Below are 26841 nucleotides of genomic sequence, written 5' to 3'. Positions count from 1 at the left end.
ACCCCACTTTTTTCATGTACCACTCTTGTAAACGCATCGCTCTCCATCTCAGAAATCAAATTCCAGGATCAGGAGGCCCTGAAACTTTAGAAGAAAGCAAAAGCACGAGCGTGAGGACATTACCTCCGTCTGGAAACCCTCCACCAGGATGGCCACCAGCAGGTTAAAGAGCACGTAATTCCCAAACGTCATGAGAGCGATGAAGTAGAGAGCAGCCCAGGAGGAGGTCGATGCCATGCCGTTGTAAAGGACCTTGTTCCAGTCTTCCTGGGTCAAAATCTGCAGAGGAAGGGTATTGGGAAAATGGAGACACTGGAGGACGGCGTGCCGTTTTCCCCGAGCCTGGCTGGGTACCTGCGCTCTGGATGGCTCAGACAGGCACCCTGCTTTTGGGGTATCCACCATAGCTATAACCACAGGAGGATAAATCTGGCCCGAGCCATCTTCTGAGCCAGAGAAGAGACAGGACCAAAGCGACGGTGACTCCCACGCCAGCGGTAAGGACCCTGCCCAAACTGCCCCGCTCCCACCCGCGCCAGGGGACGCGGTCAGCCGTAAGGGAGTGCAGCGTCGCCTGCGCCGGACCTTTCCTTTGGTCGGCCAGGACAGCTAAAAACCCTTCGTAGATCCCACAGTTGCAGAGCTCAGAGCTGCTAGAACAAAAAACTGCACATATCGACGATGGCCTTAAACCGGACTCTGTTCTTCATCAAAATATCACTGCAAACGGTCCCGATCTCCTCCTCTCCACCTTCACCCTCAGCGCTTATTTTCCCCCACCCTGCAAATGCAAGAGCCTCCTGCCTCGGCAGCCCCTCCTCGTTAGCTTTCTCCTTTATTCTTGAAAATAGTCTGAAACCTCCTGCGTTCCCTCACTTGTGGCTTTGGGTCCTCTCCCGTCCACCGCAAGGAGCTTCGCTAAGCTCTGTCAGATGCTTTGGAAAACAACCCCGGGCCTTGCAGCCCCAAAACGCGCACGAGTTGCGCTGTTTTCCGTTTTGTACCTGGAAAACGGTGACGATGGCCCAGAGCAAGGAGTCAAAGTTCTTCCTGTCGGGCAGCGTGTCGCCATCTCGCTCCGAAGCGAACTTACAGCCAAAGAGATGCATCCCCAGGATGCTGCACGGGAGGGAAGCAGGGGCTCAACAAGAGAACAAGAGGACCACAGCACAAACCAGGAATCATACCGCAGGGCTGACTGTCTCCCGATTTCACCTGTGAAATTCTTTTTTTTTTTTTTTAACGATGAATCATTTTGTTCACTGAAAAATACGCCTCGAGATCACGCAAAGCAGTTGTGAATTTGGGTCAAATCTGTCAAAGAGTTCCAACCAAAAAGTATGCCTGCTCCTTCTTTTTCTTCCGCTTTGTTTTTCTTAAGTCAAAACATTGTGTTTCAACATTTTCTAAACAAAATGTTTTGACTCTCTGTTTTGCAATGACACATTTTCAGCAAAATATGCTTAAATTGAATTAGGAGGACAAAAAGGGTTTCTGTGAAATGCCTGAATGAGACATATCAGGGGACCCAAACCAGCTTTTCCAATTCTGACAAGAAAACAGAATACCTTTCATTTTAGATTGATACTAAAAGAATAATTTGTTTTCCCTTGCTTTCGGCCAGTAACCGGAATAAGCAAATTATTTACAGCTCTGCTGAGCAACATGGCTGCAAACGGTGGTTTTGGAGTGAAACGTGTCACTGGGAAAAGGGACTTTATTCCACGGAAGAGACTGGCTTCCTTCAGCCTTCCCAGTGCCTGCGTTGCTGGAACGCCAGGGCTGGCTGTTACGAGGAGAAAGACCCTTCTCAAAATCTAGACCAAAATCCAAAAATTTGGGGTTACGCCAAGCCTGTTTCTAACAATTTGACTTCTCAGAAGAAGAGGCCGTGCAAGAGCACAAGCAGCACCACGGCTGACTTTATTTTAGGAAGATCGCCCTCTCCTTGGCAATATTTTTAGCACCAGTCAGTAAGTAATGGGACCGCTGTCTTGGGGTGATGTCAAGGAATCATCCAGCTGAAAGATTTTCCTTGTAAATCATCTTGCAGAGACAGATGTCTCGTTTGGCCAGAGTTAAGAGAGTTTAGTCAGGGCAACAAGCCACCACCAGCACTGGCCAGCGATGCCGCTTCTGGGAGCGTTCAGCTCAGCCATGCCCTGGTAGGGACTCTTACGTCTCCTCACCTCACCATGGGATCCTACCAAAAAACCCAGAGCAACCTCAGGACTGGGAATCGGAAGCACTCACCTAAAGATGAAGATGAAGAGCATCAGCAACATACAGAATGTGGCCACGTTGTCCATGGTCTTCATGAGGACTACAAGCTGGCGCTGGAGGGCTGGCATGAAGCGGACCAGCTTCAAAACTCGCATGAGCCGAAAGGTCCGCAGGACCGAGAGCCCCCCGCCTTGCTGGCCCACAATCTCCCACACGCTGAGGGAGAAAAGAAGGTCATTGCAGTAAGAGAAGACAAAGCCTAATGCAAAGGCATGGAGGGGAGGAAGCAAAGGGAGGGTGAAATTTTCTTCAGCCTGGAGAAGAGAAGGCTCTGGGGAGAGCTTATAGCCCCTTCCAGTCCCTAAAAGGGCTTCAGGAAAGCTGGGGGGGGGCTCTTGATCAGGGATTGTATCAACAGGATGAAGGGAAATGGTTTTAAACTCGAAGAGGGGAGATTTAGGTTGGATATTAAGAAGAAATTCTTTACTTCGAGGGTGGTGAGACACTGGCGCAGGTTGCCCAGAGAAGCTGTGGCTGCCCCATCCCTGGAGGTTTTCAAGGCCAGGTTGGATGGGGCTTGGAGCGACCTGGGCTGGTGGGAGGTGGCCCTGCCCAGGGCAGGGGGGTGGAACTGGATGATCTTTAAGGTCCCTGCCAGCCCAAACCATTCTATGGTTCTATGAAATTCAGAGAGCAGAGGGATGGAAAGCGGGCAGAGATGCACTGCCAATGCCCCCGGTGAGCTGGACTCCATCCAGGCTTGCAAAGTGCAGAGCCTCACTAGAGTGTCAAAAACACGCCTGCAAAGCAGTGGCTGCAGCTGCAGGGGCGATTACAGCCTTTGCACAAGCCAAAAAAACAGACAGCTACTTAATTGGGCACTGGTCATACCATTTGGATCCTGGACTTTCCCAGGACATTGGCGCTGATCGCTTTCTGCTTGGGCCTCTCTCTAAAATGACCATAAAATAACCCCAAGCTACGTATTAGCAATCATGTCTAAGTGCATTAATTTACAGCAGAGAAGTATAAAGTGTCATAGGAAGGTATTTATGCTCACTCTCCATTAGTTTCTGTTTAATTAAACAGCCAAATGAGGGGAAACACGCATAAAGCAAGCTCTAGGTTTGTACCTAATCACCACGATGATCCCATCAAAGATGTTGTACGGATTCTTAATGTAGCCAAAAGGACCATAAACGAGGACTTTCAACAGCATCTCCAGGGCAAAGAGGCTTGTGAAGACTATGTTGCTGATCTCCAGGGCATTGGTAAGCTCCTCCGGCTGAGGAAAGAAGAGGAGGAAAGGGACACGTTAAGCAGCACAGCTCCATATCCAAAATTACACCTGGAAATACGAGCCCCAATATCGTAAGCGTAGGAGCACCGATGCTAATGGCAGAGCGAGAAAACGGCAATAGCCCACTTAAAGCCCAGGAGAGCGAAGAAAAATACCATCAGAGTATTTAAGGTTTATACACCCGTTGTAAATTGAGCGGGTAAATCCAGACATGGACTTCACGTTAATCACAGCTTTAGTACGACCACTGGAGGTTTTAGTGGCGCGTACTGAGCCTTAACGCTTTCACATCCTCCAAACCAATTCTCCTCGTGCAGAAAGGGAAACCGTACCGTCTTCTCACATAAATACCCTTTTAGGGCCTGTCTTTTTATTTAGTATCTCATCAAAAGATTTAAGCTAAGATTTTCAAATGCAGAGATTCGAGGTGCTATAACTGGAATTGCTCAAAAAAACACCTCATAATCAGGAAGCGCCAAATACTGCCACTGAGGAGGGGCCCGATCCTGACATTCCGGACTAGCAGTCTAAAAATAGAGGTATGAAAAAACCTTAACAAACAGACTTCCAGTAATCTTAGACCTAAATTAATACCTTTCATGTTTTTCTAGCATATTTCACAGAGGGTTCCCAACAATGCCTGCAGACACCCAGCGCTGTGCTTTCCCCGGTGGGTGGGCGGGCATTATTGGAAAACATATGGCAGAAGACAAAAACCGGTGGTGTAGTCTGTTTAGGATCAGTCAGTGGCAAAGACGGGAGCAGAATCTGCAGCACCAGATCCCTTCTCCCCATTTAACCCCAACACACAGCCGCAACTGCATGTTTCTACTTAAAGGCTTCATTAAACTCAGGAGCCGACGTCCTGCTGGCGGGTGGCTGTGGGTCGTGTCGGCAGCGCCGAGGTGCCCCCCGGGCAGTGGGCCGGCACAGTTCACTAAACACCTTATGCGCACCGCGTGCTGGATTCGTCTCAGGGGTAGTTTGGCACTTAACTCACTCAGATACTTTTCTAAATCCGCCACCCGCGGCTTTAGATTCCTGAACACCGTGGTGGGTTACAGCCAGATGCGCGGGTTCACAGCAGCTACGCCACGAGCAGAAGCCAACGTGCAACGCGCGCTGTTGACTGCTCCCACCACTTACATGAAACACCTTCACGGCTGGCCGAAAACTTCCTACAACAGACCAGGAGCTGCCACACCGTGGCACATCCTACAGCACAAGTGGTAGGGTTTGACCTGAGATGACCCAACCCCAACCCAACACCGTGGGAGCCGGGAGAGGGGATGGCTCCGGGGCAGGGTCAACACTTGATCAACTGTGTTTTAGAGCCCCAAGAAACTACAGTGACCCAACGCTTCACAGATGTACGCTGGCAAACAGATAGATCCACGTGGACGTTCAACTCTTTCTTTCTCAGGGTTGAAGTCTTCAGGCACAGCTGGCCAAGCGCTTTCAGCTCAAGTTCCTCCAACCCAGTGCAACAGTAGGTGGGGACCCAAATTGGTCTGACGTTGTCTCAGCGGGGTAGTGTAATCCCTGGGGACTTGCACTGGTACTGCTGGGAGCTTGCGATGACAAAGCAATGGTCCCAAGATAGCAAAGGGGAAACAGCAGCATCGAAAAGTAATAAAAAAGGAAAAAAAGGAGGTGTTGAACGCTTCTTATACCTCAAACGTCCTCGCTGAAGAACAGATCCCTTGGCTGGAGTTTGCCAAACACACCAGACTTACAGCCCAAATCCCCTCTCCTCGCTGATCTAGAGCTGAAATACAAAGGCTCCACCTCCCGATATTAAACGCAGCCCTGGTTTAAAATCACATACCTATGGGAACACTCAGACACAGAGTAATAAATAGGCCGAGAACTTATGTGTCAAGCTGCACCTCAGGACAATTTCAAATAGCTAAAAGTCTACATTAGTCACAAAAAAAAAACCACCAGCCAACTCATTCATGAGCGCCCCGGTGCCGAGGCGGGCTGTGCTGTTGTCATTACTGCAGCGATACTGCTGGAAAGGAACCGTGATCCTGGAAGCTTTCCTTCTCATCCAGCAGTGCCGCTAACCCAGGCCCCGAAGGCTGATTTCCACCCTCTGCTTCCCCCTCCGCGACCGCGCTGCCAAATCTAACCGGCCCCGCAGGCGCAAGCCGGTTAAGTCCCTCGATGCCTGAGCGGCGCCCAGCATCTCCCGCAGCCGGGGCATCCCTTCCCCGCGGGGGCCGATGCGGAAAACCCAACCAGCCCCAGCAGGCGGGTCACGTTAATAGCGTGGATTAATGAACCTTCGCACTTTGCGAGCACCTTCTGGCTGGAGACGTTCCTGGGATGTATAAATCCGGGTGGGAGGCGCTGGCAGGGCCCAGCTGGGTGATGAGGGGAGCAGCACTTACATTGCAACTCCCCAGTACCCCCAGCACCCACTGGAAGAGCTGTGACACCCCCCCAGCCCACGAAACATCCCTCCCAGCCCACCCGGCTCATGAGAGCCCCAAACACCCCTGGCACCGGCGCGGGAGGGCTATGGGTCAGCCCACGCAGCGTGGTGATGCTCAGTACCCGCAGCGGTGCCAGATCTATCCATCTCCCCCCACTTCACCCCAAAAAAGCCACCTGCCCCCCCCTCCCTCCTTCTCCACACACTCTTTTCCACTTCCTTTGCAGGAAACGGTTTTTAATATCTAAGACATTTTAATATCTAAGACATTGGGTGCCCATAACAAAAATGAAGAGTGGGACCTCCTGAACCAGAAGTGAGAATTAATATCCAAAAACAAATATCTAAGATTAATGGCCAAATTGGGCTGGAAGAGGAAGGGAAATCTTCCCTTTCACTTGGCCAGAAGAAGAGAAGGGTCTCCAGGGCAGCCTGGAGCTCTGCCAGGGGAGGGCGAGCATCTGCGGGAAGCACATAACAACCAGACCCGGCTGAAATCACGGAGTTATTTCACTTCGGGAAACAACACATCCCGAACCAGTTGAGACGGTGCAATGCAAATTACTCAGAGGATTTTTGCAGCCGGCTGCGGAGCACTCTCCCCCGAGCCCCTCGCTCCTGCTCGGGGGGGTCCCCAGGGAAGCTCATGAGCCCCCTGCAACAGCTCCAGGTCCCTTTCAAGGGACGCATCGCCGCGGCCAGTCCGTGGGGCGCCCGCCCGGACCCCTGCCACGGGCACCGCCGGGAATTACTTATAAGAAGAGAGGTGGGCTGAGAGCGTGACGCTGCCCAAGGGGACGACAGCCAGGCAGTGGGGATGCAAACACGTCCGAGAACACCAGCTACGGGATTTCCGTGCAGCCATAGATGCGTACAGATAATAAGGCTGTTTATAAGATGCTTCTGCTCTAGAGAAATCACAAACATGTCTGAGACGTCTTTCCTTAGACTTCATTACAATACAGCAGGAAAGTGGCTTTTCTCTCCCTCGGGAATTGAAACTGCCATCCCATCCCAAACAGGAATGCAGAGTTTCAGAACTGGCAAAACGAAGCAGTTTGTGCCCAAAATTTTGAAAGCTCTCCCCTCCATTTCAGTCCCTATTCCCTTATCCATTTGCTCAGTACCGTAAATCAACTGAAATTAAAAAACATAACCAAAAGTCAGCTTGAAGAAGAACATGGAACTTTTTGTTCCCCAACTGTTCAAATGGACGTTTCAAATATCTCAGACAATGTATTTCAATAAATCTTTTTCTTTTTTTTTTTTTTTCAAAGCCAGTTCGCTGAAACCGCTCCCCTCCCATGAACAGCTTCAAGTCCGATAAACTGCCATTTTCTGACAATAACTGTCTAATCAAAACAACGTTGACCAGCTCTAGACATCATGTACCTGGGAGAGTCACCGACCCCTGGCACGCAACCAGCTCCACGGCTCCTCGCCGGGCGGGGACGAAAAGAACCCGTAAAATCAAGCAGCTTTCCCCTCCGAGGGCCACACCACAGCAGCCAGGGGAGGTAGCATCCTTCCTTTGCCTAAATGATGTATGTGAAAAAAAAAACCAACCCCCTCCAGGAACCCCCTGGAAAGGGCATTTTGTGGTTAAGCGGAGCGCGAGGTGCAGACCCTGGGGTTTCTTCGCAGCCCAAAGCCTCCTGCCCACCACCCCCGCTACAGCACGTCTGCCCCAGCCCCAGCTTCGCCATTAAGAGAAGAGTCTGCTAATTCTCTCATCAGTAGCAGCAGTGACTAATTAAACGGAAAACATCCTATGATTAAATGAGCAACACCCAGAAAGAGCGAGATACAAGCGCGCTTCAGCTGTGGCACGAAACACCAGCTCTTCTGATGGCTCCTCGCTAAATCCCGAATTTTGTTTCCAGGACACCTCGCCTTGCTGGACACACCGCGGCGGCGGCCTGGATAAATCATTCCCTGTTAGCTCTTGTGTTTGCGTAGTGTCGATTTGTTGATGTACCAAACGGCGCATTGACAAGCTCTGGCAGCAGGCGAAATGGGAGCAGACAGCGCAGCGTCTCCCCCGGACACCACGCGGCCAAGGACGGCGGCGGGGACGAGGCGAGCCCCCGCGGGCGCCCACCCACCCACCCAGGCGCAGCCCCGGCCCGGCAGGGTGGGCACCGCGGCGGCGACGGGGGGATGCTCTCTGCAGCCCACCGGGAGGCTTCAGGCGGGGCTGCCCGGCACCAGGCAGGGCACTGCCGCGGGCGGCAGGAGGAGACGTGGGAAGGTGTCTCCGGGTGCCTCGAGGGGTATCTCAGAGCTGGACCGGCGCCTTGCGCTTTTTCAGCATTCAGGAATAGGCTATAATGCATTTCTTTTTTTTTTTTTTTTTTTTTTTCCTTTTTTTTTTTAAAAAAAAAACTGAGTAGAAGCTCTTGAGCGATGTTTCCAGGGGCAGAAGGGACGTGCTGCGTTTCCAGATGGGCACGAGACGGTGGCACGTGCTACTCCTTCCCGCGCACGGGGCTCCAAGGTGTCTGCTGAGCAAGCGATGCTGCAGGCAAGGAGTCGGGAAAAAGGTGAAGACAGGGGCTGGGGCCATTAAAAGCAGAAGCCACAGGGGTCGAGTTCCCCAGTTCCTGAAAGACAAGCCCCGCTGTGGGATGAAAGGCAACCAAGTGCCCTGGCAGACGGTGCACTGAGCTTACAAGGCTCCTACTCCTGCCTTCCTCCAGCCATGACCCATATAAGGCATAGGCTCTTCATCATCATCATCATCACCATCACCCTGCACCCGGCGCCGTGGGCATGGCTGGCACGGACCCCTCCATCCCCATCTGCCCCTGGCCCAGGCTGCGGCTCAGCCTGGTCTTGCCCAGCCGCTGCCCCTGGGGGTGTCAGCACAAAAGAGCCGAAGCACCCCAGGGTCTTCCCTCTCTATCTCGCTAACAATAAAAGAAAATAGAAACAAACACTCTGTCTCCCCACAGCACGGAGGGAGGGACGGGGTGACCGGCCAGGAGGCAGATCCCTCCTGATCCCGACGGTTCTGCTTCCGCGAGCGGATCCAGAAGACCATGAAAACTTCTAACCCATTCAAACGGCTGCAGGATAAAACCTTCTGAAGTCATTACCATGGCAACTAAGGAAAAATAACACAGAAAGAAAATACCGACCTCAGCTATTTCACAGGAAACACCAACAACATTTTACTGACTCATCACTTGCAGATTTTTAATATATATATACATAAGAAAAAAAAACATATCAAACCGGTCACACAAAGACAGGATTTTCAACCTGACATGGCTCCACTGAGATCCTCTCCACCCTCCGCGTGGGTGCAGACACGCACCACGGCTGCCTCGAAACAGAAGCCGGACCACGAGTCCTGGGGCAAAATGCAAGAAATTCCGATGAACGGAAGCAGCTATTGATTAACAAAATGAGGTGCCCTTTTTTGCCCTCTCCCTCACCCGATTCCCCATCATTTATAACTCATGGCTGTGTCCTCAGTCAACCAACGAGCCTTCTCCTTCATCGCACCCCCATCATCCCCCCCCGCCTTGGTGCACCCGCTGACCCACGGCCATCCAAAAAACCACTTTGGTTCCCTTCGGTAAATACAGCTCCTCTTAGCTCCAGAGCCGCTTGCTACTTTATAAATAGAAACTCAATCCACGCATATTTTCAGCGATGACTTTCATTGTCTTTGGGGCTCCTTAAAAGGCATCGGGCTTCAGCGATCGTCCTGGGTCCAGCAGGGTGAGCCTGAGCCGCGCTGAATCGCAGCCCAACAGACTGATAGGCTTTCTCTCCTCATCCTTTGCCAAATTGGTTAAAGAAAACAATTCAGAAAGCGGCGGGATTGCAGCGGTTTTTGCTCTGCTCCTCCTGCGGCAGGAGACACGGAAAGGGCTCGCTGCTCGGTGGGCTGGAGGAGGACTGCTGGGAAGTTCAGGATTTACAGGCATTTATTAAAAGGAAATGACTTTGACAGACAAGCAAACAAGCCCAGTTTCATCCCATCACCGCACGGGAAAGGAGGATTTTGTTACGGGCTGAATATTTCATGCCACGGCAAGTAATGCTGTAAGAAAGGGAGGAAAGCAGCTTTCATTGCAGAGAAATCAGAGCTGTCTGCACAGGAGGGACTCCCCTTCCGCCACTAATCTCCTCACCTTCCACCCGTTCCTCCCTGTTCCAATCAACAAATGTCCCTTTCCCACCCCACACCTGCGGGAGGAAGGAGCTGGGTCCCATGGATGTGGCATCTTCTGGTGCAAGACGTCCTTCTCCGCCACATCCTTGTTGAGCAACCATGGCCAACAACCAACTTCCCCGGCCCCAACTGCCCGGATGGGGCCGCGTCCCCACACACCTCTGCCTCCCGTCCACCCTGAGCCTGGGGTGCAAACGAGGGGTCGAGCTGCAGGTGCGATGGAGAACCTCAACAAGTGACGCTGAAGGACCTGCCATGAACTATCCCTGCCCAGGACCATAAACAGGACCTCAGACCATGCTCTCCGCCTCCAAGCCCTGGGGCTGTGCTCTCTTTACTGTTCTCAGGAGGCACAGCAGACGTTCTCGCCTGAACTCCTTATCTCTCTCAGCTTGAGATTTCTGGATGAATATTATCCCACAAAATGCAAGAAAAACATGAACAGGCTCATCCCTCTGCCCAGGTTTCGAAGGAGCTTAAGCTGAACAAAAGCTGCATTTCCACTTGGTCACACCTTGTAAGTACTTGAGATTTAAAGCCCTCTATTTCTAGTTAATCTAATCCGAGTTTGAAACTTATCTCCCCATTAGTACTTGAAAAGGTACCGGGGGGAGGGAGGAAATAAAAAAAGAGAACGGAAAAGGCTGTCTCTGTACGGCTCCCGCACAGTTCTGCTGAACCCGGGATTCTGACGCTGGTAACGCTATCTCTAATGCTGACAGACGTCCATGGGGAAAAGCTGGTCGTTTCCTAACATCAGCAAAAAACCAATTATTACAAAGAGTTGAAATCCAGCAGAGATGAGGGAAAAGGCGCTCGGCTCCTGTCCCCGCTCCCGCTGGGGGCTGAGCAGGGTGGGAAGGGGCTCTGCGAGGACACGGGTGGCAGCAGGGCAGAGTCATGGGCACCAACAGCATCGGGACCAACCTCTACCCGGAGAGAACCGGGGGAAAAAAAATTGACCGATCGCTGGGAAATCACCAACAATCAGCAATCAGGAACGCTTAACAGACGGAAAGCGGTTGCTGGTGCAAGCTGAGGAGGCTCCAGAAGCTCTAACTGTGTTTGCTGGCTCCCACCCAAGGGGAACAACCACAATAATCAAAGAAGGAGCAGAGAGAAACGCCCGGCTATCTGCAGAGAGCAGCGATTTCTCATCTGCGCGGGGACGAAGCGAGTTTCGAAAGCACACATCATTTTCCCATTTCACCGAGCCGGAGTCTCTCCTCAACGCTGCCTGAGCAGAGATAACACGGGTAGGGATGGCAGCTGAAACAACAGCGGTCATGATAGGATCTAAGGCAGCCCGAGTATTTCCAGCCTCTGAACTAAATTAACAGGAAAGGATTGACACTTATGGCTCCCCATCCAGGGAGCTGAAGAAAACTTTAGTAGATGTCAAGGAATCCACATAGGCTCATCCCTAAAGTATGCAGAGAACTGAATTATCTGATAAAAACCCCATACGCTTTCCAGTCGCATGAAATCTCATTTAATTTTCAAATCATTCAGGCTCCAGAACCAGGATACAACCTACTTTATTGGCACAGCCTATTTTTTTAATGACTACGAGGGCCGTGGCACCCCTGTATTTTGCATGGCACTCTGGAGGAGCTTCGTGAACGAGTCAATTAAAGCACACGAGTTCCTACAAGACCTCATAAACCCTTCAAATCACTGATGAGCGGAAGAACCCCCGAGGTCCATAAAAAGAATTACCCCAAATAACAAACAGAGAGCTGGTTTTGAAGTCAGTGATCCTAGTGATTAACAGCTCTGATGACTTCCATTAGCGTTGACTTGACTCCTCCCGTCTCCAACAACAAACTGTTAATAAGAGTAATTTCTGCTCAAGCGGGAGCTAATTGAATACAGCACGTGCGAATCTATAGGGCACCTCATTTTCCTTCGGTGGGAGTGCCCGATGCAGCTGTAGTGCTGAGAAATTAAGTTGACGCTAACTACAAGCCCTGCGTTGGGCAAAGCCAGCAGACACCGAGGGAGGGAAAGCCTCGCTGCGCTGCCAAAGCTTTGATCGCTTGGCTAAGGGTAGCTGGCACGGGGCTGGAGAGATGTGTAATGGAGTTAAATAGAGACATGGGATAAGCCCCAAAGCGGCAGCGGAGCTATCTCTAGGAAGAGAAGACGGTGCGTTGAGCACGGGACCTCGCGAGTTCCTGGGAAGAGCCTGGGGCAGGCGGAGGTTGTCTGGGGAAAGGCTGTCTCATCGAGTCAAGGGATGCGGGCGCGTGCCCTCCTGAATCAAAGCCCAATGAATCACATTCAGACAGGGAAGCATCAAATTAGAAACTCCGCCATAAAGAAAAGTCGGGCCGCGCGGTTGGGTTAAAGCAGTCGGGGTGTAGGTTTAAGGGGTTACAGCACCGGATTGCATCAGTGTGGGATGCAGAGCCCCCGGCGCAGCACCAGCACCAGCACCAGCCTCAGCCTGGATGTGGGACAGGTCTTTGCATCGCAGGAAACAATTCAAGTGAGCTGCAAGAGAGACCAAAAATACTTTACAAACAAAGGATTCCCTTCCTTCCTGACCTGGAGGCCAGAAATCCACACATATGAAAAAAGCCAAAATTTAGATGTCCTGGGTCAACCTGAAATGGAGCCGCGGAGGTTGGAAGGGACACGGTGTTGCCTGCGACCACCCCACGCAGCCAGACGCGGGTGAGCCGGGCAGCACGCATCCTGCCAGCTGCAGCTCATCCCCGCGTCCTCCACAGCCTCCTCGGGAGGCGAACGACCACTCGGCAAGATCTCATTTTGGCACACAGGGATGTCAAAAGAGCAGCCTGACAAACCTGCGGCTGCCCTCCACCTCTCCTACAGCCAGCAGCAAAACGTCCAACTTGGTTTGCAAGTGGTGGAGGTTAGGATGCTCTTGACCACCAAAGTCCTGGGAGCAAAGTGTTTCTGATCCCCAAGACGCCCTTATTTCTTGTGGCAGCGCTCACAAGTGGATCCAAACCTGCTGTCCTCCAGCCTGCCCGGGACTTTGGACACTAGCACAGACTCACGCACCCCAAGACCGGGGCACCAGCCTGCCAAATCCCCACTGCCCAGCTCCGTTACACCGCTTCTCCAGGGAGCAATCAAATTTTCCTCCCACGTGGAGAAATCAATCAGTGGCTGTCACGACAGCTAATAATTTTCCGTTACCTTCTTCCCCGCGCACTGAATTCGGGCAGAAACAGAAGTACATAAATGCCATTTGGGTGAGTATTATTAATACGTGAACCTGGAGCCTAATGGTTCCTCCACGCCAGCAGGTTTCCTAACCCCTCGCCTCCCCGTCTCAATCATCCTGGCTACCTGAAAATGTCACACCCCCTGATGCTGATTAAGACGACTCCCCTGTTCTCCAGCCTCGACTGTTTACATAAATAGACATTTTAATGCATTTTGCCAGCAAGCTTTCCTTTGACGCTTTGGCACAGATGGTTGATATTTCCATGCCGCAGCAGCTATTAAATCGTAACGTTACCAGTGACAACTTTACATCATCTGTACCCTGTACGCGCCAGGCCCCTGCAGCGGGATGCGCTGGGAATTGAGCTCGAGATACTACCACGGGCTTAGGCTGCCGCTGCCTTCTGCAGATGGAGTTTGCACACCTCGGTTTGGGGCAGCGCTGCGTAGCTGTAGCTGGGGGTACTCCACCCATTGTTCTCCTGCGAAGGGGATGTCAACCACCGCCTCTTCCCACTTCCTTGAAGAATTGCCTCCCACGGACGATGAGCTTTTCTCCTTGGGTGCTGCCCCAGAGAGTCGTTCACCCTTGTCGTCTCATCCAATTTGCTTTTAAAAATTAACAAAAGGTTCTCTACAGGTCTGAACCAATTTCCTCTTCCTTCCTTCAGAGAGACCAGAGTCTTGGATCGGTCTAGATCCAAGTCCCCACAAGCTCCAGCCATGGATTTGAACGGACTGCAGCTTTGGGGAGGCCAACGCAGGACTCTCCGGTCTCCTTCTTGTTATGTTAACAATGGCAAAACACCGCAGAGACGGCGGCTGAAATTCAAGCGCTATTTAAACAAATGAATATGTAGGGTATAGTTCATACAATGCGAGTTCAGACAAGGAAAATCGGAACAGCCAGGCAGCTCAATGCGAACCAGATTTTAAAAACAAAAACAAAACCCCAAAGCCCTTCCTCAAGGAAGCCCTTGCTGAATTCTTTCCCCTGCTGAGGAGTCCAACATCACGCCTTGTACTAAAGCCTTTGCATTTCACTCCAAGGAAGGATTTGGAGAAGGAAAAGAAAAAGAAAAAAAAAAAAAAAAGAAAGAAAAAAAAAGAGAAAGGCAGCACATTATGGAACACAGCCTGGCTCGCAGCCAGGGCGGGGGGGAAAGCAGCACAGGAACCCTCTGGTTTAGCAGCACATTTTACTCCTGCTCTGTGGCAGAACAAGCTTTTGCAAAGCCCTAGCCGTTTGAACCCACAGCGCTGCGGCGTCTCAGCTTCCCTAAGGCGAATCAGTCAATTGGTTCAACAGTGTACTTAAAATCCCCCAGAGTCTACCTTTAAATCACCTTTATATTCCTCTTCCCAAAGCTAATAGTTTCTACCTGCATTTTGCTTCATCTCCGTAGAAAAACAAGCTATTTAGCAGTCACATTAATAATCCGCAGCAATCTGGTTGTCATTTCCCTGATGGAAAATTTCACACTGCTGCCCAGCAGCCGCGACGCCGTGAGTGCTATGTGCACCTCCAACCGCTCCGCTTTCCTCCCACTGAACCCAGCGGTTGTGAGAAAGGCAAGAGCCAGAGCTGGACCGGCGGGGAGGATGGGCAGAAAACGCCGAGTTAAGCCCGGTCAGGCGTACCTACGGCTTGCAGGAACCAACGTGGAAGCAACCTGATGCTCAGCGAGAAAGTCAGCAAGCTCGTGTCAGAAGGAGCTTGGAGGAAACCCAGCTCCTGCAGCCCCGGGCGTGCCACGGTAAAATCTTTGTTGACAACGACTTCACTGTGGAAGGTGGTCTATGGAGAGGAGCTTTGGGATGGAAGGTCCTAAGGTAGGAGGTGAGCTCCTGGGGACACGAACTACCTTTGCTGTGTGCAGCCCGCAGCCCTGGCCGCAGGTGCTGGGTCTGCCCGGGCTGACCGATGGGTGAATGCAAATGAGCAGCAAGAGGCGGGGGACAGTGTTTTCAACGCACTCCAAATTTCCACTCATTTTGATGTACCTTCTAAGCACCGCTTTCATCCCAAATATGCCAACCTGGCCTTCTCTGGTTGATAAGTCTGTTAAGCGAGTGCATCTTTCTAGGCATCTTCCGTGGAGAAAAGCAGGTCTCTCCAGGGTGCCTGTCCCACGGTGAGATGCAAAGCCTCCAGAGGAGCATACTTCTCTCCTCTGGCTATATCGAGGACCTCAGCTGACCAGCTCATGTTCTGAAGTTCGGGATGCTCCGGTGGTCCCAGAGCTGCTGAATCCCACCCAACACTGCTGGGGACAGATGGGAGGGCAGAAGCCTTCCTCCTCCCAGAGTAACCACCAGCCCATCCTTCCCCTCACACAGTAGCCGCTAGCGCATCCTCTCCCCTCTGGCAAGGTGCTGGTAAACAACACAAGGCTTTTGATATGGCACCATAAAACATGTCCTGAAAGTATTTATCCTAATATAGCCCGGTGTGCCCAGGGTGGCCTCATGTGAAAAGCCCAAGAAGTAAATATTCATTAAATAAGCAGAGAGCTTAATATAGAAAGTCATGGAGTCAAGTACTCTTCAAGCCCCCTCACGTCTTTGCAAACATCAGTCAATGAAGATAAATATGGCGTGGTTGATCACTTGGACTTTTAGGAAAGGCTCTTCTGAAGGAAAAAAAAAAAAAAAAAATCACACGTTTCGGTGTTTATCATCTCTGCAAAAAGGCCTGGTCCAGCATTTCTCCCCTCTAACCCCTGCTCTCACGACTGCCAGATTATGAAACTGCAGACTATAAGCCTCCCGAGTTTATGGAAAAACACCTCTCTGCTCTCTGCCACCACTTTGAGCAGATGAACTAATAAAAACAAGTTCCGCTGTTCACTCCAAATGCCTGGGAGAAAGGAATCTGGAACAGTAGTAGCTTCAAAATACCGTCAAAGAAAGCAACCGCCCACGGCGTCTGGAGTCCCCCCACGCTTATCGGCTCCCTTCACCTTGTTACCCAAAAACCACCACAAAAATCAGCCTCTTCCCATCCAGCTGCCTGCTGGGATGAGCTGGGGCAGCAGCCAGCACCCCGCTGCCCCAACTCCCCCGAGCCGAAGACTTAAGGAGCTGTGTTGCCCGTAGGGTGTTTGATGATGGGAGCTTGCTCGGCCACCCATCCCCGGTGGGAGGGTCGCCCTGGTGCCGGCACGGTGGGAGCCAACGCCAGCATCTCCCAGAGATGCTCCTGATAAAGAGCAACAAGGTTTGACAATCCGCCCCTTCGACAGCGGCAGCAAAGACACGGCGGATCTGCTTTCATCTCGCAGCCAAAGGAGGAACGTAACTGTTTATCGGTTTCCTGAGCCACCTCCCCCACCAGGTTCTTAGGAGGTGATCTTCCCGATATTATTAAATAAAGGTGGAATCACTCAAGCTTCCCCCACAGAGCTCCCACCCAGGGCAGCACACAAAGGTGAAGCCTGCGGGACTTCAGAGCCCATCGCCGTTTAATGCGTACTGAAAACAAGGGTGAGCCAGCCAGACTGCATTAGGGCGTCGGGGAGAAGGCGCTGGCTGGAAGGGACACATTTAGCACAGCCGTGTCGCCCTGGCGTTCACTCGCTGAGGCATTAATGCCACGGGAGGACACGGGAATTTGAAGCCGGTCTGCGGCCAGCACCGCTGCCACTGGGAGCTGTGGGAGAAACACCTCTGCACGCGACCGGGAGTGACTCTGCAAACACAGACGGTGCCAGGGAGGGAGAAAAGTAAACAGCCACGACTCGGGACCGAGGGAGCTCCCAGCACCGGCTGGCGCTGGGACAGGGGTGGCCGTGTCTGTCGGGAGGGGAGGGGTCTGGCATCCCGGGAGAAGCACCACGCTGGGCTGGCGGAGCCCCCAAGCGTTGGAGGGGTCTATAACAAGGTTTTGCAGCATCTTAGCATCCCCGCTAATACTCTCCTCCCCCCAAATCCAATCGACGCGTACACCCGCAGCCCCAGGCCATCCCAGGCCCGCGGCAGGACCGAGGGCGCCACGCCGCCGGCAGCAGCCGCAACACCTACGTGAGACCAGACCGTGCAAAAGCCTCTCTAAAAGCGGAGCTCTTGTCAGCCTTATGGAGACATTTCAAGAGGAACGTGACAACTTCTCTTCTTAATGACTATATATAGGGAAAAAGCTCTGCTAGGTGACAAGTGTGCGAGAGGCTGGAGCAGAGGCAGCCGCTTGCCTGCAAGGACTCAGATAATCGAGCGGAGGAATAGCCAGCGACGAGTCTATTTTGGACTCAGCGTGCTGTTGCTGGAGCGTTCACCGGGGAGGCAAAGGCATTTGTTACCTCCTCTCCGGGGACTGCAAATTCAATAGACTTCCCCGCCTGCAGCTGCGCCGACCCCGGAGCCCGCAGCCGCCGGCAGCGCCGCTAGCACTGCCGGGCCGGCACAAAGCCAGCGGCCAATGCCTGCTCCCTCTCCTTAGCCCCCACGCCGCAGAAACCAGCAATGTGTGGGGCTGCCCACGTGACGGTGGTCTCGGCACGGTGCTGAGCATCCCTGGCGGGGCTGGGATGCAGGAGTTCACGTAGCCCAGAGCGATGGCCACCCACAAGCTGGCAGCAGGCCCAGAGGAGAAAAATCAGCTCTGCTCTGTCTTGGGACACTTCCTATGGCACCCCAATGCCCCCTGCCCCAAACCATCCCGCCGGTGGCTGAATTCGGACCCATAACACCACCCCCATCCCTGCTGCGCCGGGACAGCGCTCACCTGCTCGTGGTACTCAATCCCCATGCTGAGCGTGTTGATGAGAATGGCCACCATGATCCCACGGCCAAAATATTTGCTGTCCACGATTTTCCGGAAGGTCTCGCACACCACGTGCCAGAAGGCCAGCACCCGGCTCGCTCGCCTGGCCCGGGCTCTGCCCCGCTGGGGGTCCCGCTGGTCGCTGTAGTGGGCGTCCTGCGTGAACTCGTAGACCCCCTCGCTGTCCGAGTCGGCCGTCTCGTTGTCCGTCAGCTCGGCCTCGCTCGCCAGCGCCTTGAGGCAGTAAGGGCAGCTCTCGGGGTTGCAGGAGCCGGCGTCCAGCTTGGCGCAGGGGCTGGAGATCTTGCAGGAGCTTTGGCAGGGACCTGAAAGGGCAGCGGGGCAGGGCAGCCCGTCAGCGGGGACAGGGGGGCTGCGGGCAGCGACGGGAGCAACCCCCCGGCCCCGTCGGCACCAAGCCGTTGTCCTTGACGTGAGAGGCATTTCCTAAGGGGAAAAGGGCTCCTGCTGGGTGAAAGAGCCCTGGGCAAAACCGGGGCTCCCCCAGCACCTTCTCCCCGGTTACAAAGCCGCCTTTACTGCCCACAGGCAGACACTCCACCAGCCCAGGACCCCCTAGCCCACCTCACTATACCGCTGGCCATTCCGGCTAGGAGAAAGCTCCCCCGGCCCTGGCAGGTTCCGGGCTGTAATTATTGGGAGCGCTGCCACCAGCAGGCTCCTTTCCTGCTCCCGCTGTTTGCTGATGCTCCGAAATCAGCTTCACCCCTCCACGCGCTGCCCTCCAACGGCAGCTGCCAGGTGGCTCCCGGGTGACAATACCAGCGGGATATTCCCTAAAAATCCCACCAGCTGGCTGCAAGGGGAGAGGCTGTCCGCAAAGCACCCTCCTGACTCACGCACAGCAGCGTGCAGCGGCACAAACAAAAACCCAGAGCTAAACCAACCGAGAGCGCAGCTCTGTGTTTTTTGTCTCCAGGCAGCTCTGGGGCTGGACTCGGTCTCTTCCCTGCACATCTCCTGGTTGGAAAAGGTCAATGCCACCGCAAAGGGGTGGGAAAGGCATTGACCGCCTGGGAAAGCTTGGCCAGGAAGGCTTCTTGGAGGCTGAGAGGGTTTGGACTAGACTGGCCGGAGCTCCCAAACCTCAGGATGTGGAGGGGGGAAAGAGCATCTTGTGGTGAAAGTATCAAACCCCCGATCCAGGAAAGCTGCATTCGGTGTCTGGCACCGTTACGGGCTTCCTGAGCAAATCACAGATATTTTTAATACGCAGCATCTGCGATTGCCACTGAGCACTCGTGCCAAGCAGGCACTCGATCTCCCTGAGCCTCGCGTCCCGTGGGGAGCAGAGCTCCGCAGTGCTCAGGGACGTGTTGGGACTCAGATCTGGAAGGTGTCCATCCCCAAGATCTACAGCAAGTGGTGGGCAACCACTGCATTCCAGCGAGGAAGGGACGTGGCCATTTGGAAGTGGCCAGGCTGGGCTCCAGCTCTGCTCGGCAGCACTGAGCCCAGTTCTGGCTGATTTGGGGAGTGCGGGGATTTGGGGAGCGTTCCCTGTAACTGCAGAATAAACTGGTTTGGGGGGAGATGAAGATGGGAAAAAAAGCGGGTCCATTGAAAACACTCATTTCCCTTGGATTCTCGCAAGCATGAAGTCCGGGAGGTTGAAACCTCTCTCCTGATTTTGGCTATAAGATGCATTAGGTAGATCAGAAAATTCGTGTTGGCCTCACCTGGAAAGCCATCGCCTTTCTCCGTAACGTGGACTGAAAAAAACCCTGCAAAGATTCCGAAAGAGAAAAAAATTAGGTCGTAGCTCGTATATCTGCAAGGCAACCCCAAGACCGAGCCCCAGCCCCGGGCTCACCCGTGCTCTGCGTCTCCAGCAGCTTGTGCATGGTGCTGTACGGCCCGGGCGGGATGTTGAGGCCCGTCAAGGTGCTGCTCCCGGCACCGACCGCCGCCTCCCCCAGGTTCTTCTCTTTCAGCATCTCATGGGAGGTACTGGAGTGCACCGTGGGGTACACCTTGGTGCCCACAATGTTCTTGGGGATCCCCTCTGGGCTCGGCAAGCCGAGGCCCGCCTGCGGGAGGGATGACCGGCAGCGCACCGGCTCGAAGTGGCAGTCAGCGTGATAGATGCTGTGGACGGACTCGGTGTTGCTGGGAGCGGCGCTGGGAGCCCCGTGGGGGTTCGGTGTTGAGGGGGGGAGCATCAGCCGGTTGGTCCCGTTGTGGAGCGAGCTGGTCTCCACATCGCTGATCTCCGGGCTGGCGCGGGGTGCCCGCAAGTTGCCATTGCCCAGGTGGTAGTGGTGGTGGTGGTGGTGATGGTGGTGGATGAGGTGGTGCACGGAGGACCTCTTCCTGCTCCGGTGCTTCCCAGCGTGCCGGTCGGCCCCTGCCTTGCTCGCGGGGCTGGTGAGGAAGCCCATCCTCACGCCTGCCACGCGGTAGACCTCCACGAGCTGCTTGCTGCCTTTACGGGCAATGTAAACCAGATACTTGAGGAGTTCGTCATAGCAGCTGCCCGGCTCCGAAAAGCTGGCGAGGGTGCTGGCGTTGGACAGGTAGCGTACCCGCTGCTCCTTCATCAGCTGGCTCTCCCGCTGCTTTGTCTCGGAGAACTGCGTTGCTATCACCACCAGGCAGAGGTTGATCATGAAGAAGGAGCCCACCTAAAGGGACGGGAGCCGTCAGCCACCTCGGGGTGACCATGCCCTGCCTCGCTCCACACTCCGGCGTGAGGAGCGGGGCCAAACCCCAGCCAGCCCCAGCCCCTGCGTCCCCAGCAGGGACCACCGGCCGGGCCCGCGGAGGGGCTGACTCACCCCCCGAGCCCCCGCCCCAGGGACTCCCACGCCAGCGCTCCACGGAGGACGTCAGAGATCAAAGACGGGAGAAGATTATTTTGACAAAAAGCTTTTGCTCTTTTAAGATGGTGTTTTTCGCTCTCTGCAGACAGCGGTTGTAATTATCACAATTAGTGGCATTACGATGAATGCACTGAGCCTTCCTGATAGGAGCGTTTTTTCTGGCAGCGTGTGGGCAGCTTGCAAGCAGATCCCTTTCCCCTGCTAACGGGATTTGCGGGTGACTGTTACGCAAGGGCATCAGCAGTCTGCACCCACAGCCCGGAGATTTTATTTCCAACCAGGGTTTCATGAGGTTCTGCCTTCTGCAGAGCCCAGCGTGGATCACAGAGAATTACCGACGTGCTAACGGGCTACCACACACTGCTAACGTTACTCGCACGGCATCTGGAAAAGTACTGCTTGCCCTTCCTCTCCATCGCTTTGGAGATGCTGAGAGTAAGGGGCTGTTTCTTTTTTTGGGGAAGCTAATAGATGAACTAGAAAAAGCATCGTGGGCTAAACGACCTCCTACCTTCTCATCAGGGTTTGAGTCCTGGTTTGAAGATGAGCAGAAATCCCCACAACGGCCTAATGGACAACGTGCAGCTATTTTGCTGGACTTAGTCCAATTAGACAGCAAGAAAGGGACTCATCTCACTTATCTCGGCTACATCTGAGTGAGGCACCTAATGATCCTTTAGAGTCAAGAGAGAAATAGGCACATCAAGTCTGCAATGCATCTAATTTATTTTGGATGTCTACCTTCAGAGGAGATGAATCACCCCCCTAAAGCACCTATTTTTCTCCCTTGACGATAAAGGGAGTCTAGACAACGAGCTCAGCCAGTCACGGTAGACAATTCTGCTCGCATAGATGAAGCCCATCATGGAGCCCACCCCACAGAAACTCTTTGTTGGCTCCTTTGTGGGTGGTCTCGGATGATGCTGTGAAGCGTGGGTGGGCTGTGGGCAGTCATCTCTTCCCTCCTTTCTTAATGTGCTCTCTGAAGTTTGGGACTGTTTTCCTGAAATGTCCCCTCTGCACCAAAGACTTCTGGGGTTCTTCGATACCAGAGAATTTCTGGGCAGCCTCCTCCCCTTCCAGAGTGCAAAACCCATCCAGGGGAAATTTGCCCACTTTTACACTTAAATTCAAGGTGGCAATTAAGAGAGAGGACCTGGCAGCACAAGGAGAGAAGTAGTAGATGCAGCAGCAACAGAAGTATATCTACCATGACTTAAGCAGGTCTTTCTTTCCCCTTCATTCACGTTTTCAGCAAAATGCAGCTGCAATACAATGCCACACTGAAGCCACGTGTCTTCCAGCAGGCTGGTTTCTACCGCGGCTTTTATATTCACTGTATTATCTACCCTGTTCCTCCGAGTCACTCCACTCTGCCCTCTCCAAATGCCAGGAGGTCCCCCGTGTTCCCCTAAGGCCACTCACAATGATCAGGAGGATGAAGTAGATGAAGTTGTAGAAGGAGTGTGCATCCATGACAAAGTACATGATGTCCACCCAGCCTTCCAGTGTGATGACCTGGAGGAGACAGGAAGGGAAAACAAATGCATGAAGGCTCAGTTACAACATCAAGTGCACAAGCAAAGCTTCTCCTGGCTGGGTCCTTTCTGACACCCCATAGCTGGTCTTGGTGCAGCACAAAACACTGAGGAGCCAAATCCTGCTCCCACCGACGCCAACAGCCACGTTGCCAGCTGCCCAGGCTGAATCCAGCCCTTCCTTTCCAGCTGCTTCTTTTCCTTCTTTTCCCACCACAGCATTTTGCAGAGGGAAGAGCAGTCTCCAGGCTCTGCTCCGCGTCAGGGCGGTCTCACTGCGCACACACAGGGTTTGGAGACCGGGGTTTTGTCCACGCACATGAGATGGAGGCACCTTCAAAGCAGGCACCAAATTGTATCCCTGACGTTTCCAGCACCCGTGCACTACTATGTAAGCGCTTGCTGGGACAAAATAGCCCCCAGGAGTGTGGTTGCGCAGCCCCTGCGAACGCGTTGGGCGGCACGAGGGGCTCTTCGCCCACCTTGTAACAGTTGGCAGACAGGGCTCACCTGGAATATCGCGATCCAGGCGTAGCCGATGTTATCGAAGTTGATGGCTCCCTTGAAGGGGTTGTGCTCCCCGGCGGAGCAGTTGGTGTAGTACTGGTTCCAGTTGACACAGGACGTGTTGGTGGTGTCGTTGTAGGAATAATAATCCAGGGTGCACTCGAGACCCTCTTCCCTCCGCGTTGGGATACTTCGGCAGTAGCGCATCCCGTTCTCCCGGGGCTGGGAGCAGATGAAAGGGTTCTCGTCTTCGTTCTCTGTCTGGTAGTATCGCTCCAAATCCACCGTGTAGGGGCTGAAAGAGTCCAGACAGGGGGTTTGCACACCGACTGCGGGCAACCTGGCAAGTAACTACTGTAACAGCAAAGTCTGACATCTGTTATTCTGGATCTCAAAGCTTTTTTTTTTTTTTTTTTTTAAAGGGGTCCCCTTAGACTTTCTGCAGCCCCTGCGGGTGAGATGATGTCCCTAACTGGGTTTTGGGAAACGGCGGCAGAGCACTCGCCCACTCAGTAACCCTTCTGATGACATTACTAAGAGTCACTCCATCTGGAAGTGCTCCGGCTTTGACTTTAGGGGACCAGGAGCAGGATTCAGCCTGGCAGGGCTTCTCTCAAACATCTTTGCTGCAGGAAGATGGAAATCGGTCAGTTTAAGCTCCTGTATCTCCTGCCCTCCTGGAGATGCTGAGAATGGCTTGGGGAGAGGCTACGTACAAGGACCTCCCAAGCTTCCTAAGAACCAAACACAGGGCCTTCATCTGCATTTCACAGTGCCTGTTCAGCCCACAGATAAGCTCCAAATTCCCTCTGAGGGTGGCTTTGCCACAGCAAACCAGGCAAAAACACCCTTCAGGGAGATGAAACAACCTATGGCCAGCCAGAAACTGGCTTCTCGCTCTGCACACAGCTATCTCCTTAATGCTGCCAGGACTCCCACTAAAGCTTGCAAAGATATTTTTAAGCCTAGTTCAGCCTGGTTAATTCCTGCGGAATTGCCTTTAATACCCTCCAAAGCTTATCTAAACCCCTGGAATTCTGGCTCAATTAAACAGCACCCAAACCTGGGGCTCTCTCGGATTTACTCAGTGGTGAAGCAGTCCCCCTGCTCCACCGCCATTTACTTAACGGGGACGTGCCCTGGTAATGACTGTCCCAACTGCCCTTTGAGGGCACGACCTACAAGAGGGGTGGCAGTTGACTGGAAGATGATAAAAGGTGCATCATGCCAGCGCCGGACCCAGGAGCCAAACCGGCCACAGCCCCTGGAAGCGCTCAAGGCCAGATTGGATGGGGTTTTGAGCGACCTAATCTAGTGGAAGGTGTCCTGGTGTTCCAGGTTGGAATTAGATGACCTTCAAGGTCCTTTCCAACTCTAACCATTCTATGATCCTATGATCCTGCTGTGTGCAAGCGAGAGGCTCTGGGTGTGCAGGACTTCTCCATCCAGGTGTGGATCTACCCACATCAACTCTGAGTTGACATTTGGAAGCGATCCACAGCAAGGTGACGGAGTTTGGGAGCCTTTTGTTTTGCAGCTGATAACCCCTAATAACAAGAGAGGAGCCTGTCAGATTGGCACCTTCCTCCGTTTCTGGGCTCACGGCACTATCTGCAGTGCGGTTGCCATACGTGAAGACAACCAGATAACCGAGCACCAGCCTGGAGGGCCGGAGCTCAGCAGAGCAGCCATCAAGGGCTTGCTGTCACAGGCCCTTCTCCTGGCATTTGAAGGGAGGGAGGTGGTGGAAAAAAGCAGGGAGGTAGGAGAACAGGTATGGAAATCCCGCTCTGAAAGAGGCTGACAGCTACCAGAACAGAGGGTTATTTCAACCACTGTTCAAACATTCCTACATCTGGCACACTGGCTGGCCAGGAAACGGGGTGCTACAAAACCCCGTTTGATCGCAATAGCCCTCTTGGCCTTAAAATCCAGGGACGCGTGAACAACAGCACTTTGGGACAGGGACTATCTCTTGCTCCAAGACTGAAAAGGATTTAGCATCCTGAAATGTATGGTAGCTCCATCAGCATTCCCTGGGATTTAGGTGGGACTACAAATGCCATACAGAGTAACACCACCAGCTGCTGAATGGGATTCAGACCTCAACGTCTTGACAAATGCAGAAAAGGTCACACGTTAATGATATGCTGAATTTAGAAAGCCTGAACTCTAACGCTCGGGGTTTTTTTGGAGGCTCTTGTCAATCAGAGAGGTTCCCACGTGCCAGCTGAGGGTTAAGGACAGCCCTGCAGGACTCAAATGGCAAATAGTCACAGCTCGCTCCGTTCTGGCCGTGCGTGGCGGGGCAGGACTTGCGGTGGCATTTAGGAGCAGGGAGCATTTAGGGAAGACCAGGAGGATAATGGAGGATAGCCTTGTCTCCTGGAGGAACAGACTCGCCCAAGGTGGAGAGACACTTCTGCTGCCTGCGCAGACTCACATGCTGAAGTTCTCAGGGAGGAAGCAGCGGTTCCTGAGCAAACCTGCCCACAGCTGGACTCCCACGATGCCAAAGATGAAGAAGACAAAGAAGCAGAGGAGGAGGACATTCCCCAGCATAGGCAGCGTGTCCAAAAGAAGTGTCACCAGGATACGCATACCTGAGGAGAAGAGGAAGAGCTCAGGGAAGAGGAAAAGTCCACGCTGGATTTTGTTATTCCAGCTATGTCCTCCTGACCTTTTCCTTTCCATCCATAGTTCTCCTTCCACTGACAGCCACTGCCTTCCCATCTGCTGTCCTTGTCACCCACACGTGGCTTGCAAACACCTGCAGCTCCCCAGTCCCCCCTGCTTTCCCCCCAAAGCCCCTGGGATACCCCCTTCATCCGTGCCCTGCTCCCCGGCACACAACCTACCTTCCCTTCTCCTCTCCCTCCCCTCACCAACACATCTCAAGTCCTCTTCTCCTCCTAAAGTTTTCTAGCAATTATATGTCTCCTTTCTTCCCTGAGACCAAACCCTGATGTTCTCTCTTGCTCAGACCTATTTCTTTCCCTGCTCTATATATTAAAATTCCCTTCCCTTCCTAATTCCCCTGATCCACCCTAAATCCCCTCTCTTCCTTAAAATACAGGACTCTCTCTGGCAGTTAATTCTCACAAGTTCAGGAACAGCCAGTTCTGTAACAAAGACAAATTGATGGTGACTTCAACTTGACATTTACACACAAAAAAATTGATTTCATCTGACGTCTCTGTAATATTCTGCTCATCTCTCACTCTCCTTCTTTCCCCATCTTCTGCATTCTCTCACTCGTTTATATTGATTTTCATTTAAAGAAAGCTTTACTGTTGCACCCTTTACTTTGATACTTCAAGAAGACTTTTTTTTCTCTCTTCCTGATGCTGTCACCTCCTCTGTCAGGGTTTTTCTTCTACTCCTCTGCTGGGGGACAACCACCTTGCATCAACATCTAATTAACTGAAATGACTTTCTGCGGTTACTGCATTTATCATCATACAAAACTCTTTTTTTTTTTCCCACCTTACATTCCCATCCCATTGTAACGATGTTGCAGAGAAGCCAAGATAAATTACCCGGGATTTCAAAATACATTAAGTGAATTACATCCCCAGTTAGACAGTGGCGGATAAATTCAGCCATCCATCAGTTCAGCAGAGGGGATAAAAAAAAAAACCAACATTGCAAACAGGATTCTGAAGCTGCTGTAACGATTGAAACAGCAGCAACAGCGGCAGCAAAGCCAGATAAAGTTCAAGAGTCAGGACCAGAAAAATAAATAGAGCCCAGGCACCTCCAGCATCGGCAATCAGAACTGAAGCTGATTAGTTCTCGTCAAGGCATTGGGCTGGTTCACATAGGGGAGTTCAGGCTTGGA

The 26841-nt window shown here is 52.9% G+C and overlaps 1 protein-coding gene across 1 annotated transcript in view; it reads right to left on the bottom strand.

Annotated features, from left to right (window-relative positions):
• CACNA1G (calcium voltage-gated channel subunit alpha1 G) overlaps positions 1 to 26841 on the bottom strand; it is a 103162-nt gene that overhangs the window by 64551 nt on the left and 11770 nt on the right. Inside the window, exons 4-12 of the mRNA XM_082492405.1 lie at positions 25444 to 25603; positions 23004 to 23295; positions 22381 to 22473; positions 19947 to 20757; positions 18074 to 18438; positions 3357 to 3508; positions 2254 to 2439; positions 1005 to 1119; positions 124 to 279 (exon numbers count right to left, since the gene is read on the bottom strand). Coding sequence (XP_082348531.1) covers positions 124 to 279; positions 1005 to 1119; positions 2254 to 2439; positions 3357 to 3508; positions 18074 to 18438; positions 19947 to 20757; positions 22381 to 22473; positions 23004 to 23295; positions 25444 to 25603 — 2330 coding nt within the window. The remainder of the gene's footprint in view (positions 1 to 123; positions 280 to 1004; positions 1120 to 2253; positions 2440 to 3356; positions 3509 to 18073; positions 18439 to 19946; positions 20758 to 22380; positions 22474 to 23003; positions 23296 to 25443; positions 25604 to 26841) is intronic.

The sequence above is a fragment of the Vanellus vanellus genome, assembly GCF_965231255.1.
Source record: "Vanellus vanellus genome assembly, chromosome: 17".
NCBI classification, from domain to species: domain Eukaryota; kingdom Metazoa; phylum Chordata; class Aves; order Charadriiformes; family Charadriidae; genus Vanellus; species Vanellus vanellus.
Note: the sequence above shows the minus strand (reverse complement) of the source record. Positions and strands in the feature narration are given on the sequence as shown.